The sequence below is a fragment of the Condylura cristata genome, unplaced genomic scaffold (assembly GCF_000260355.1).
Source record: "Condylura cristata isolate star-nosed mole 26May11 unplaced genomic scaffold, ConCri1.0 scaffold00017, whole genome shotgun sequence".
NCBI lineage: Eukaryota > Metazoa > Chordata > Mammalia > Eulipotyphla > Talpidae > Condylura > Condylura cristata.
Window position 1 is genome coordinate 1,135,616 of NW_004567118.1, and position 14,298 is coordinate 1,149,913.

A 14,298-nucleotide genomic window follows, 5' to 3' on the forward strand; every position below is an offset into this window, starting at 1 on the left:
TGTCAGGTGAGTCCCCAAGGCTTGTGGGCCCGGCCTGGGGACCCGGTGTGTTTTCAGCCGTGGACTTGTTCTCACGCATGGAATTGGTCTTTCCACGTTTTCCACCCGTTTGCTAGTGCAGCTGGATATGTCCTGTTTCCCAAGGAAAATGTTTTCTCTAGACTTGCAAAATCTCCACGTTGAAGCTTTATTTTCTTTTTAAAGATTTATTTATACAAAACTGGGGTACAGGCCAGAGGTGCAGGGGCAGTGAGAGGGTTCCCCAGAGACAGAGTGGGGAGCAGACCAGGCAGATGGACAAAGTGCCCTGCCGAGCGGCGCAGCGGGCGGGTCAGGAGAGGTCTGCCGCGCCCTGTGGGTCAGCTCCGGTGGCCGGGGGTCGATCTCGCACGAGGTGGCTGCGGCCGGCTTGCAGTGCTGCGTCCTATCCCGCTGCGCCACCAGGGAGGGCCATTTTGAACCTTTGTTACTGACTTATTTGTGGCCAAGAAAATGCTGCTGTTTGTGGACACAGGAGAGCTGTGTATGTTCCGTGACGGGTGTGAGGTCCCGGTACAACCTGTCAAGTTCGCGGGTTCATCAGACTCGTCTGCTTTGCCCCTTCTCACTTCTCTGCGCCCCCTCTGATAGCGGCCTATCGAATGCCCCCCTAGACTTTCTCTCGACTTTCTTCTTGTACTTGGAGTAGTTTCTGCTTCTTGTACTTAACCCTGGGTGTCCCCGCTCTGCTCCCCCACTGTGGACACGGGGTGACCCATCTCCTGTGTCACGCTTTTAAACCGAAAGTTCAGCTTTCCGTTTTAATACAGACACTCTTGTTTCTTGACTCATTTTACTTTGTACCCTTTTATTTTTTCTTTCATTTTCAAACACCATTGCTTTTTTAAAAGGTATATTTTTTGTACCTATCACATCAATGATTTTTTTTTTACTTTATTATGCATACAAGAGCTGGGGTCCAGGCCAGAGGTGCAGGGGCTGAGAGGACTCCCCAGAGACAGCGGGGAGCAGAACAGGCAGGTCCCTGTAAATGCACTGCTGAGGGGGCAGCGGGCTGGCGCCTCACAGTGCTGCGACTTGGCCCTGGCACCACCAGGAGGCCCCCTTCCACCCCACTGCAAACCCAAGCTGGCCTGTGCCCTTTCAATCTGTTCGCATTTCTTCTTCCAACCGATGCCCGACCTGGCTTTGCTGCTGGTGGTTTGTTCACAGCGACAGTTACATTTCTCTGCCCTGTGATCCCCCCCACCCCCCGTGGGAGCCTGGTGTCCCCCCAACTGCCATTTCATCAGGCTTCTGTTTCTCCCTGGAGTTCCTAATCACACCAGCCCCGTAGAATGGGCGAGGTGGGGGTGACTTTTTCTCAGCACCCCATGTGGAACTCACAGAAGCTTGTCCTCACGGCGACTGGCCCGATGTCGCTGCTTCTCCTGCCTCTTTGCTGGCTCTCTGGCTTCTTGCGTCTCGCATCAGCCGGGTTGGTGCTCCCGTCCACACCTTCCCCGCTTCTGAGCCCTGCACCGACTTTAGGGTCTTCTCCGTGACCTTCCCGGCCACAAATTTGAATCTCAAAAGTGATTTCTTCTTCACTTAGTACAAGATACATTTTAAGTTCTAACGCGGTTCTTTTTCCCTTTTCGCTTAAAGGTTATCGGACTCTTCTAAGTTCCTCTAGGTTGTCCAAGTTCTCGTTGTGGTTTTTTTTTATTTTTTTCAGCCTGTCTTGTTCAGTAATATATTATGCTTTAAAACCAAAACAATATTGGAAAGTGCACCGTGAAGCCACACACACACCCTGGCTTCCCTCTGCTCAAAAGTCAGCACTTTTGTGCTTTCTCTTTTCTTCCAGAATTTCCTTATACAATACAGATTCATGTGACTATATAGTTATTACTTGCTCTGTATCTCTCTTATACACTACAGTACATGAGTCCCACATCTTGTTTACTGATTTTTTTTGGGGGGGGGCTTTTTAATAGAACAACTATCCTGGAGAACATCATGTTTCAGCTCCATTTTTCTAGGACAAGGTGTCTTAGAGGTTGTACACAGAGGTTGGTCTCCTTCCTCGGAGCTACCTGAGTTTCCATGGTAGTGCCCATTGTGGGGACCTGGGACACCCTTTCACCACTGGGTGGCTCCCAGCTTATCACAGGTAACACTCTGTAATAAGTCACCTTGCACACATGTGCGGGGAAGTTGAGGATAAATCTCAGAAACCAGGGTCCACGATAGGCGTTTGCTAGATGGTGCAAAATTTCTGTTGATTTCTGTCCATTTGCTCTTCCACGGCTGAAGAGTCTCTGTTTCCCTGTAGCCTTGCCAAGGGAGTGTCAGTTTAGCTCCCTGCCAATCTGACAGTAAAATATATTATCTTGAGGGAGCTTGCATTTGCATTTCTCTTTCCGGGTGAGTCCCATTTTCTTCTTTGAATATTTTTATGGCTTCATTATTTTACATCTAAATCTTTGACCTTGGAGGGGCGTATTTCAGTGGGCAGGTGAGGTAGAGCCCTGCCTTTATTTTCTTGAAGGACCATGTAATCGTCCCATCTCCTGCTGCTGCCCGGTCCCTCCCCTCCGTGGCCCGTGGTGAGTCAGTAGCCTGGCCTGTGTCCCTGTTGCTCTGGGGCTGACTGCACCGGCCGCCGGATGCTCTGTTGGTTTGGTCTTCTCTGGCTACTGGGTTGACAGAGGATGTCTTTGCTCCCTGGGCCTGGGGTGAGCTTTTGGACTCCCCCACTGGGCGGAGGCCCTGGAGGGAGGAGGCACAGATGCTGGGCCAGCTCCTGCCTCTAAGTCACCTGCAGGAATTCTGCCCCCACGCACATTAGCTCTGCAGTTGGCTCCCATCAGCTCCTGCGGGCAAGGGGGCTGGTTGAGGGCCACCCTGCCTTCCTCTCGGGGCTCATGGTGGGCCCGTGTGCCCCTTCCAGCCTCAGTGTCAGCCCCCTGTGCCAGCTGGCTCTGCCCACCACCGCCCAGACCCTGCTTGGCTCAGCGGTGCAGGATGACAGAAAAGCAGGAGTAGGATAAGGCGAGGCTGCCTTATCTCTGGAATCCCTGGCTCAGGTCTTAGCTCAAAGCGAGAGAAATTACTTCATCTTTGATAAGTCGGGTTAGAGCTACCAGGCCTGGCTTTTTCCCCAGAGCAGAAAGTGAGAGCACACACTGCGGTGCAGAAGAGTAAAAAGATTTGAAGGAGTTTTTCTTGTGAATGTGAACTTTCCCAAAGTGCAAAAACAATACGAAGCGAATTGAATGACACCTATTACTAGATTTAGCAATTACCATTTACTATGTTGTTGATTTAGCAATTATTTGCTTTGTTGTTGTTGTTTTTAATATATCTATATATGAATATATTCCAACTTTTGTCCTATTTCACCGCTAAGACCTTCAGCATGCATCCCTTAAAAGTGTGCTTTCTCCACAACCATGACGTCATTAACATAGCTAACAAAATTAGCGTGAATTCCTTAGATGCATCTAAGAAAGACCTGGGCCAGGGTAAGTTTCCCCCAAACAAGCTTTTCACAGCTGGCTTGAACCAGGACCCCACTGGGCCCACGTAGCTCTGGCTGTCTCTCCCCTCTGTTGAAACCGCTCCCCTTATTCTGCCCTGAGGGGCCTGCTCGCACTCGGGCCAGCTGTCTGGTGTGGCTCAGTGGTCTGCTGGCTTGGGTGGTTTCCCTGTACCTCCGACCTGTGTTCCCAGGGACCGGCCTGTCACCGGGCTCAGTGACATGAGGAGGAGAGCAGGCTTCAGGATGACTCCAGGTCTCCACCTGAGCGACAGAGGTGCTGCTGACATGAGAAAGATGATGACCTCGGGGGCAGGGGCGACTGGGCTCAGGGATGTCCGGCTGTGGGCAGGCCCGGGATGTCCAGCTGGAGCTATGGCTGGAGAAGCCGGCACAGCTTGCACCCGAGCATGTCATGGGTGCTGGGCAGGGTGGCTGAGCAAGGAGCTGGCACAGGCCGTGCAGGCGTGTCCAGCAAGCGGGCACAGGAGCAGGGAAGATGGGGCAGAGCGAGAGGCCCACCCCGGCTCTGGGAGGGTCAGGATGGCAAGGAAGACCTGTTGGAGAGGAGCCAGGGCAGAGAAGCAGACTTGACATCAAGGCAGCTGTGGGAGACCTGATGAGTGGGTGGCAGTGGGGACCGCCCCTCACTCCTTCGAGAAGTGGGTGCTGAAGAAGAGAAAGGGAGAGCTGGGTCCAGGGGCGCAGCATTTTCTTTTTAAGATAAAGAGAACCCTCCTTCGGCATGCAGGGGGGAAGGGCTGGGGACATGAGGGGAGGCGTCTTCTGTAAGAGCAAGCAGGAGGTGAGGCCAGGCGGCGCAGGGCCGGCTGGAGAGGCGGACTCTGTGCCTCTCCAGCCAGAGAGAGGAGGACAGAGGAGGACTGTCTCCCATGCAGGTCCCCTTGAGGAGGCGGGTCACAGGGGGGTCACACCCGCCTCCCCCAATGTTGGCGCAGAAACTCAGCCTGTGCTGGCCAGCAGGTTCCTTGACAGGACATTTCCAATTCCTCCCAGCTGAACTCCTGGCTGTCCACTAGCAGGACTGAGCAGGGAGGCTGGGCCAGAAAAGGGACTCCACCCCAGCCCCCTCACCCCCTGCCCAGGGAGCAGGCCCCACAGGCAGCGGGGACCCAAAGGCAGAGAAGTCGAGGTGCAGCCTGCTGTCTCCCACGTCCCGAGCAGGAAGGCAGGGGCGTGCTCCATTGCTTCGCAGAAGCCAAGCTCTCTGGGGGGTGTTGGGGAGAAGAGCTGGCCAGTGCATTCAATGGCATTCAGTGGCCCAGAGAGTCAAAGGGCAGCCCCGGGAGAGGCTAACACAGCCGCCAGGCCTCTGGACTCCTGCTTTTCTTATTTCCCCTTCTACTCCAGTGAAGCTTCTGCCCCAAGGCCAAAAGGAAAGCAAACCTCACCTCAGGCCATTTGTTTGGGACCAACTGCCTGTGATAAGACTGCACTGGGCTTCCCCGAGGCCCCAGCCCAAGCCAGACATGGACGCTCACAGGCCTGGACCAGACACCGCGGGCTTCTGAGGCTTGAGGGTCTATTATAGGTCACCCCCAGCGCCCCTGATGCTCACAGTAGGGGCAGTGGGGGCTGGGGTGGACGCTGAGAGGGCCCCAAGCCGCCCTGCAGTGGCGCCCTCACTCAGGTGAGGGAGGACCCCAGCTTACCCTGGGCTCCCTGGCTGTGCTCCCCAGCCCCAGGGCAGGGGCCCAGGGAACTCAGGGTTCCTGCCCTTCCCCAGACCTCCTGCTGGCGGTTTGCCTCAGGCCCCAGAGGGCTGATAGGGTTTCCCTGGTGTCCCTGCGCCTGTGAGGGGCTTTGGAGAGGGCAGGACAGTGCTACAGCTGCCTTGCTCTGCCCCGCCCCCACCACCCCTCCGCCTGTAAGGGTGTGGTTGAGAGAGGCGGACCCCACTGGGAAGCCACTGTGGTCAGCACCTCCTCTCAGTGGGGGAGGGGAAGCCCAGCCACGAGCCTCGCCTCACGAGCTGCAGGTAACCACTGAAGGTGACCAAGAGAAGCCAGACCTGAGCTCAGTCTCTGGAGCTTGGGGCCGGCGCCTGCTGGGAGACCCCAGGCCTGGGACCATGGTGTTGGGGGAAAGAGAAGCAACTGAGGCACTGCTTGTCTCTGCTGAGAGCCTGTCCCCAGTATGGGGAGACCCTACGCCCCAATTCCACCTGCAGGGCCTGGTGTCCGCCCTGTCCAGCACAGCCCCTTCCTAGTGGCTCAGCTGCCCGCAGCTCCCACTCCCGGCTTGGCTCCAGCCGGGTGTGTGATAGTGTGCTCCTGGGGCCCAGGGGAGGGCCTGAGGCCTCTCTGGGGGATTAGTCTGTGGGACACAGGGGATGGGGCCGGGGAGTGACACTGCAGCTGGCCTGGGCCTGGGAGTCAGTCATACAGACCCGGGGCGCAGGCCACAGGTGCAGGGGCGGCGAGAGGCTTCACCAGAGACAGAGTGGGGAGCAGAACAGGCAGATGGAAGAAGCACACTGCTGAGGGGAGCAGCGGCTGGAGTCAGGGGAGGTCTGCCACGCCATGGGGGGTCACCTCCAGGCGGGGATAGAGCTCGCACTGAAGCGGGCATGGCTTGCCGGCTGCTGCGCCACCAGGGAGGGCCTCAGACACTGCAGCTTTTTATTTTTTTAATAATATAGTAGTTTATGTTTACATTATTCTGTGCATTTTTCCATCTCAGTTGCAATCCCCATGGGCTTCCCATCACCGAATCACCCGTGTGCCATCACCACAGTCCAGTGCATTTCCCTCCCCCCACTGTTTTTGATCCCATTCCCCACTCCACCCCCACAAAATGTCTCTCATATATAGTTGTTCATTATTTTTTCACCTGGTCTTTTATACTCCTGCTATGAGTGAAACCATCTTGTATTTTTCCTTTTCTTTCTGGCTTATCTCACTAAGCATGATCCCTTCCAGCTCCATCCATATTGCTGCAAAAGGCATGTGTCTATTTTTTTTTTGGTTGCTGAGTAATATTCCATCATGTATATGTACCACATCTTTTTTTTTTTAAAGATTTATTTATTTGTACATACAGAACTGGGTACAGGCCAGAGGCTGAGGGGTGGCGAGAGGCTTCACCAGAGACAGAGCGGGGAGCAGAACAGGCAGATCGACGAAGTACACTGCTGAGGGGAGCAGCGGGCGGGTCAGGAGAGGTCTGCCGCGCCATGTGGTCACCTCCTGGGCAGGCGGGAATCGAACTCATGTAGAAGTGGCTTTAGATTCTCAGTGCAGTGCTTTAACCCGCTGCGCCACCAGGGAGGGCCCTGTACCACATCTTTTTAATCCAGTCATCCACTTTTGGGCATTTGGGCTGTTTCCAAGTCTTTCCAACTGTAAATAAGGCAGCGATAAACATGGGGGTGCAAGAAACAGGCCAGGGAGTGGGGAGCGGCAGGCAGCTGAGCCACTAGGAAGGGGCTGTGCTGAGGATGGTGCTTGGACAGGGCGGACGCCAGGCCCTGCCGGTGGAATTGGGGCGTAGGGACTCCCCACATTGGGGACAGGCTCTCAACGGAGACAAGCAGGGCCTCACTGCAGCTTTTAAGGACAGAGTAGGGCAGACTTGCGCTGGACCCGAACCAGAGTCCCACACCCCAAAGCCATTCCCTGCGCCCACAGTGGATTTAGGGGGGCAGCGGGGGCAAGAGCAGAGGAGAAAGGGAGGCCAGGGCTGGGGCAGGAACGGGAGGCAGGGGAACCCCCGAGCTGGGAGTGAAGCCGCCTACAGAAGAGCCGTCAGGCCAGGGGAGGGACGTGGGCGACTGGCCGGCACCTGGAGCTGGAAGGAAGCACCTCTGAGGGCTGAGGACAAGCGGGTCCCCGGGGCTTGGAGCCGGGCCACAGCTTCTCACCAGGGTGACGCACTGTGCGTGGCCAGGTGCCGACTCACCTGGTGAGAGGGTGAAAGACCAGGGCCGGGGGAAGCTCTTAGGGTAGAGTGGGGGCGCTGGTTCCTGTCCCCCTTCTCTGGGTCCTTGAGAGTGAGGGAGGGCACGGGCATGTATATGGGTACACAGGCGGGAACTTGGGCATCTGGGTAGCTGAGGCTGGAGGCCGCAGGCCCCTGCGGTCAGGCAGGTGGACAGTGGTGTGGTCAGTCTCTCCCATCTCCCCTGTGGCTGGAGGGTGCAGACACCACGTCCCTCTGATACCACATCTGCCCAGACCCTTTCCTCTTTGAAAACCCTCTCTCTACCCCACCAGACACAGGCTTCCTCTTTTGCATTATGTCCTCCCTGGGCCTGTGGGAGCTGACGGCCACTCGATGTCCAGCCTATGCCAGCGCAGCCCCCAGTGCTCTGTGGCCCCCTCCATCTGTCCCATCTGCACAGGGACTTCTGTGCCGTCCTCAGTGGAACCTGCTCTGTGACTGAGCCTGGGCCTGGGAGTCAGTAATCAGGAGCCCGAGGAGGGCAGCGAGATTGCCTCTGGACGCCAAAAATAGGCCTGACCTGGGCCTCCACCCCCACCCCGTCTCGGCAACCTCTCTGAGAGAGCACTTCCGCAGCCCTGACAGGAAACAGACTGAGGCTCAGCCTCCCGCCATCTCAAGGCTACTTCTTGTTTCCCTTGTTGCCTTGTGCCAGCCCTGGGGCTGTGACCCCGACTCCACCCCCAAAGCCTCCCCAGGGCGCATCCAGTAGCTCAGAGGGGAAAGGATGGTGGACATAATTGGCAAGCTGAGGAGGAGGCAGAGTCGGGCCCTGCGGGGACAGGTAGGGCCCCGGCGTCGGAGGTGGGGCTCAGCCTGACAGGGCTGGCGGGAGGCTCTGGGCGCCGGGGGGGGCACCCGTGGCCCCCAACTCCTGGTGCCGTTAGGAGCAGAGTGAACTGGGGTTCAGAGCAAGGTGCCTCCTGGAGGTTGGAGACGCCTCCCTTCTTTCCTCTTTCCTTTTCTGAGGCCCTGCCTCAGTGAGGGGAAGGGAAAGGGGTGTGAGAGATGGTCACTGGCGTGGGGGGAGAGAGACAGGCCACCGGCCTGCGGGGAAGGGCAGGGAACTGGACACCAGCGCGGCAGCGGGGCTGGGCAGCAGCCGTGGTGGGAGCCAGGCCCCCCCTTGGCTCCAGCCTCCGGCCTAGGTGGGGACCACTTCCTCTTTTCCACTTGGTGTCCCTCATGATTGCCGCCTGGGCCCCAGGCTCATGTCCTAGTCAGGCCCTGCGGTGGACCAGGGTTGGGTCTTGCTGGGCCTCTGGGAGTTCGGGGCAGGGTGGCAGAGCCCACCCTGGCCAGGGTGAGCTCGGCTCAGGGCCCATGGCAGAACTGGCCCCGCCGAGCTTCTGGGGACCCTGATCCTGACCGGGACTCTGCCAGGAGAGGAAAACACCTCTGTCTTGGCTCTGTGGGGCTCCACAGAGTTCTAGCGGGCGAAAGGACACCAGGGCTGCTGCGTCCCGAGCAGGGGTGGACTCCACTTGCTTGCCTCTGCTGCCAGCGCCATGCATCCCGCCCCGAGGTAGCTGCATCCCTGGGGCACTGCCCTGCCCCCACTGGCCTCTGCTGCGCTCGGAGCCCACTGCCCGTCCCTTCCTCGGGACTGCCCTATCACTTGAGGCACCTTATCTTCTGCCTGGCCAACCTCGCTGCCTGTGGGGCTGTTCCTGAGTGTGAGTTCCCATTAGCCCCGGCAACCTGGGACTCCTGTGGCTCTGAGCCAAGCCAGCAGCCTGGCGGATGGAAATCCCAGCCCCAAAGAGCCGGGCTCCTCTCTGGCTCTTCTGCTCCCCCTCCCCCTACCCTGTACAAACTTCCAGCCCTGCCCCAGGCATGGGAAAAGGCACTGCCTTGTGGAGCTGGCCCGGGTAGGCGGGCAGTGTGCAGTCACCCTCTCCCCTCACCCCCGCCTCCATTCTGCACGGAGCCCTCATTGCAGGGAGCCCTGGCCACAGCACGCCGGGCCGGTCCTGTGCCCCTACTGCTGAGGCCTGCACAAGGAGGACTTGTGCGTCCAGGCAGTAGGCGCTCTGGACAGGCGGGCCACTCGCTTTAGGACACTGAAGCACCTGCCTCGAGCCCAGGGGTCAGTTCCATCATCCTGGGTCTCGTGCTCAAGAAAATCCTGCCCTTTCGGGGCAGATGGGTAGACAACTGACCCCCAAGGCAGAACGCCATTGGGCCTGAACAGAGCAAGGAGCAGGTGTCGTGGCTAGGCCTCTCTCAGGAGGGGCGCTGAGGGCCCAGGGAAGCAGCGCTCGGAGGCAGAGAACGAGAACGGGGAGTCCAGGCCGAGGAGCAGCGGGGGCAGAGACACAGCCAGAGTGGGAAGGTGCCACTTGTGTTGTGGGGAGGGTCAGCTGGCTGCTGTGGTTGGGATAACTGGATGCCGCAGCGGGCTGGAGTGGGCGGAGAGAAAGGGGAAGTGGAGGTATGCGCTCAGCCACGAGTGCTTGTGGGTGAGGCGAGGCACCGCAGGACACTCCACCTGGCTTCTCTCCCTGCCAGGGACGGCCACCCGCCTGCTGTGCCCTTTGCGCCTCACCTGGGGCCCTTGAACAAAGTTTGGCACAGAGCAGGTGACACGTGGCTGGACACATGAGTGGTTTTTTAGGCACTCGAGGGCCCAGGAGAGCCCTCCGAGGATTTATGCATAGGGAAGTGTTCGAGCCACGGGGGGTGTCTGTGATAATAACAAAAAGGTTTAGTGGGCCCTCCCTGGTGGCGCAGCACTGAGAATCTAAAGCCGCTTCCGCATGAGTTCGATCCCCGCCTGCCCCGGAGGTGACCACATGGCGCGGCAGACCTCTCCTGACCCGCCCGCTGCTCCCCTCAGCAGTGTACTTCGTCAATCGGCCTGTTCTGCTCCCCACTCTGTCTCTGGTGAAGCCTCTCACCGCCCCTGAGCCTCTGGCCTGTACCCCAGTTCTGTGTGCACAAATAAATAAATCTTTAGGGGAAAAAAAGGTTTATTGTTCAAAATTTTTAGACAACAGAACATGTTTAAAGAAAAAATTAAAACCAAATCCAATCTGTATAACTACACCGCCCGGAGATGGCGTCTAAAAACACAGAATTGGAATTATGCTGAGTTCACTGTCTTGAACTCTACTTTCCCCTTGTAGCACTATGTATTCCCTGCAAACAGTGTTAATCTCCCAGTGCTGTGCCGCCTGGGGTTTGACGGCCTAGTTATCGGTCCCTCCAGCAGGCTGACGGGCTGGGTGTGGTGGGCACAGGGAAGGAATCTCAGCAAAGGGCTTGAACCCCACACTTGAGCTGAGTCCTGAAGAAACAGGAGTCAGCCAGGTGCGAGAGGTGGGGCGGGCCTGGGCGGGCTCTGGGAGACCTGGCAGCAGGACCTTCCCTAACTGTTGCTCCTAGAGCTTAAAGTTCAAAGTCAGGAGCAAGGAGTGGCCTGGCCAGAAACAAGCAGGAAGACAGGAGCTGATGGATGGCCTCTGGCACCTTGTTAAGGTTTAGACTTTGACCTGCAGGTAGCTGGGGCCTTAAGGGTGTTTAACACTTACATTCTTTGTGCCTGAGCCCTGCAACCCACTTCGCTTTCTTTGGGGGAGGGCTGGGGGCTCCCCTATCTTTCCCCCTCCTCCCCTCCCAACTGGCTCTCCTCTAGCCTGGAATTGATTCTGAGGCCTGCAGAACCACACATCCAGGAACCTCCCTTCCCTATCTAGAGGCAATGCTGGTTCCTGTCCAGAGCTGGGGAACTGGGGAGGGTGGTGGTGAGGACTGTAATATGGAACAGGACCTGCCCCTATGTGACCAGAGGGGAGGCCCAGAAGGGACAGGTCCAGGCCATTTCTGTTCCTGCCCAACCTTTGATTGGCCCATTTCTGCACAGCTGGACAAACATGGTTATCAATATTTTATTATTATTGATAAATAATTAATGGCATTGTCCCCTGCATCTGGGTACTTCATACTTTACAAAGCAAGTTGAAGAACATTTCCTGGTTCTCTCTTCACTACACTTTCCAGAACTGGACAGACATTTTGCAGCCAGGGGAACTGAGGCAGAGGTACTGTGACTTACAGGTCACCCGGCTGACAAGGGCCAGAAGCAGGACTGTGACGGGGGGCTGCCCTGACGTCACGCCTCCCTCCTCCTACAGGTGGACGACCCCCCGGGGCCGAAGCCCGAGCCGGAGCCGGTGTATGCCAACCTCGAGAGGCAGCCACAGCCGCAGCCACAGCCGCAACCTCGGGCCACATCCCCCGCCGCCGCTGCCGCCGCCCCCGGCCCGGTGTGGCAGACGCTCACGGACGAGGGCACCGGGCTCCCCTACTACTACAACCCAGACACGGGCGTGACGACCTGGGAGTCGCCCTTCGAAGCGGCCGAGGGTGCCACCAGCCCGGCCACCTCCCGGGCCTCGGTGGGCAGCCGCGAGAGCCTCAGCGCCGAGTGGGACCAGTACTGGGATGAGGAGAGCCACCGGGTGTTCTTCTACAACACGCTGACGGGCGAGACGGCCTGGGAGGACGAGCAGGAGCACGTGCCCGAGGACGAGCTGGAGATGCAGCCCCGCGACAGACAGCGCAGCTCCCAGGACGAGCGGGTGAGGGGGGGCGGGGGCGTGGCTAGGCCCTGGCCCCGCCCCGAGCTGGGGTTGGCCGGGGCGGGGCGGGGCCTGAGCGGGAGGGGCGGGGCTGAAGGGTGGGGCGGGAGTGGAACCGGCAGGGACTCTGAGGGCGCCTCCTGCTCCCTACAGTCCCGGGGAGCAGAGGTTGAGCCACCGAGGCCTGGCCCGAAAGGGCAGAGTCCGGTGTCAGTACTGCCTCTGAAAGCCTCTGACTCCGTCTTCTGCTCCGACAGCCCCCCACTCCTGAGACGGACTACCCCGAGTTGCCTGCCTCTTACCCCGAAGAGGACTACTCCCCCGAGGGCTCTGTAAGTGAGCCGGACCCCAGTTCTCCCTCGGCACCGCCCCCTGGCTGGTCTTGCTACGTGGACGCTGATGGACGGACGATCTACACCAATCACTACACCCAAGAGCAGGTAGGGGCCTCGGCCGGGTGCTCCCCAACCCTCCCTCACGGGTGCTCCCTTCTCTCTCTAGGCGCTTCCCTCCCCCCCCATGCCAGTCTGCCCAAGACTCCGCCCCCTGCCCCCTCCCTCCAGACACCTGGGGCTTCTGCTGGGCTCCTGGGTTGGCACGAACCTTCTCACTGCGGCCGGCTGGGTGCGCTGACCTTCCCTCCTCCCCACAGTGGGTGAGGCTGGAGGACCACGGGAAGCCTTACTTCTACAACCGCAGTGACGCCACTGTTCAGTGGGAGCTGCCCCAGGTAAGCAGCTGGGGAAGGGAGGTGCAGGGCGAGAAGAGGGCTGTAGCTTGTACTTGACAGTGTCGTTCTCTCCAGGTCCCTGTCCCTGCCCCTCGAAGCTTCCGTAAAACTAGCCGGGAAAGTGAGATGCCAGCACAGGCCAGCCCACCAGAGGAGAAGGTAAGGGAGTGGGCAGGCCCTGGCCAGACCCCATAGGAGAAGTGGGGTTGGAGCGCTGGAGGCCGCAGCATTCACTTGGGCTAAATGAGCCCTGGGTCATCCAGGCCAGCGCCGCCAGGGGAGCTGGCCTCTTGCTGTTGTTGCTGCTTGGGAAGCTGGAGCCCCTCCCCACCAGCAGCGGGGAAGAGGGGTCAGTGGGGAAGGCCCAGCCTACCGGGAGCTGCTGGCTGAGGGGAGGGCTAACTCCCTTCACTGCCTGTACTTCCCCTTTTTTCTGTAAGAACAAGACCCTGGACAAGGCAGGTGTGCTCCATCGCACCAAGACCGTGGACAAGGGGAAGAGACTCCGGTAAGAGCCGTGTGCACCCGGAGAGGCAGGGTGGGCCTCCGTGACCCCTTCACCGGGCCCCGTCCCTGTGCCAGGTTCACATCAGCCCTCAGCGCCACTTTATCAGGGGACTGATGGGGATGCGGAGGCGCCGGAGACAGAGACGTGCCCAAGGTCCCTGGGCTTGGGTGCTCTGAGAGCCCACCCCTTGTGACAGGGTGTGTGTGTGTGTGTGTGTGTGTGTGTGTGTGTGTGTGTGTGTGCCCCAAAGAGCTCTGAAACTTGGCCCTGCCCCTGGAGGGAAGGGCACCCTTAGCCACGCCCCCACCTCTACCCAGGAAGAAGCACTGGAGCACCTCCTGGACGGTGCTGGAGGGAGGCGTCCTGACATTCTTCAAGGACTCCAAGAGCTTGGTGGCAGCTGGTCTGGTGAGTCCCTGGCCCCCAGGTTTGGGGCCCCCCACCTGCTCTGACCCCTGGCCTGCCTGGCTGTGGAAGACTGCCCTGAGACAGGGGCACAAGAGGGAGCTGGGCCTTGCCGGGAGGTGATGACGGCAGAATCACCGCAGGACAAGCACTTCCAGCCCCCCTTGAGGGTGATCCACTCCAGCCAGGTTGGCAGGAGGTTGCCCCTGTTCATGGGGATGGGGCCACCCTACTTTCTCCTTTCCTCCCCTGGAGGCCCAGCAGCAGAGGACCAGCCATGCTGTATATCTCTGGGTTCCAGAAACCCTTGAGGAACAGGGTTCCTCAGAGCTGTGACCCCATCCTGTCCCCAGGAGCCAGGTTCCTGGTGGCAGGCCCTCTGAGCTGAGTGCTCTCGCTAACTGTGTCCCCACTTTCTTCCCTCTCCCACAGAGGCAGCCTTCCAAGCTCTCCACCCCTGAGTACACGGTGGATCTGAGGGGGGCCTTGCTCACCTGGGCCCCCAAAGACAAATCCAGCAAGAAGAATGTACTGGAGGTGAGGGGTGGGGGAGGGAGAGGGCTCACCTTGGCTTGGGACCCTCACT

General features: G+C 58.9%; 1 protein-coding gene across 1 annotated transcript in view; it reads left to right on the forward strand.

Moving 5' to 3' along the window:
* The window catches only part of ARHGAP27 (Rho GTPase activating protein 27), a 29,289-nt gene that overhangs the window by 8,309 nt on the left and 6,682 nt on the right, over positions 1–14,298 (forward strand). The window contains exons 5-11 of the mRNA XM_012726027.1: positions 11,623–12,069; positions 12,327–12,509; positions 12,722–12,799; positions 12,875–12,958; positions 13,240–13,307; positions 13,625–13,715; positions 14,145–14,249. Coding sequence (XP_012581481.1) covers positions 11,623–12,069; positions 12,327–12,509; positions 12,722–12,799; positions 12,875–12,958; positions 13,240–13,307; positions 13,625–13,715; positions 14,145–14,249 — 1,056 coding nt within the window. The remainder of the gene's footprint in view (positions 1–11,622; positions 12,070–12,326; positions 12,510–12,721; positions 12,800–12,874; positions 12,959–13,239; positions 13,308–13,624; positions 13,716–14,144; positions 14,250–14,298) is intronic.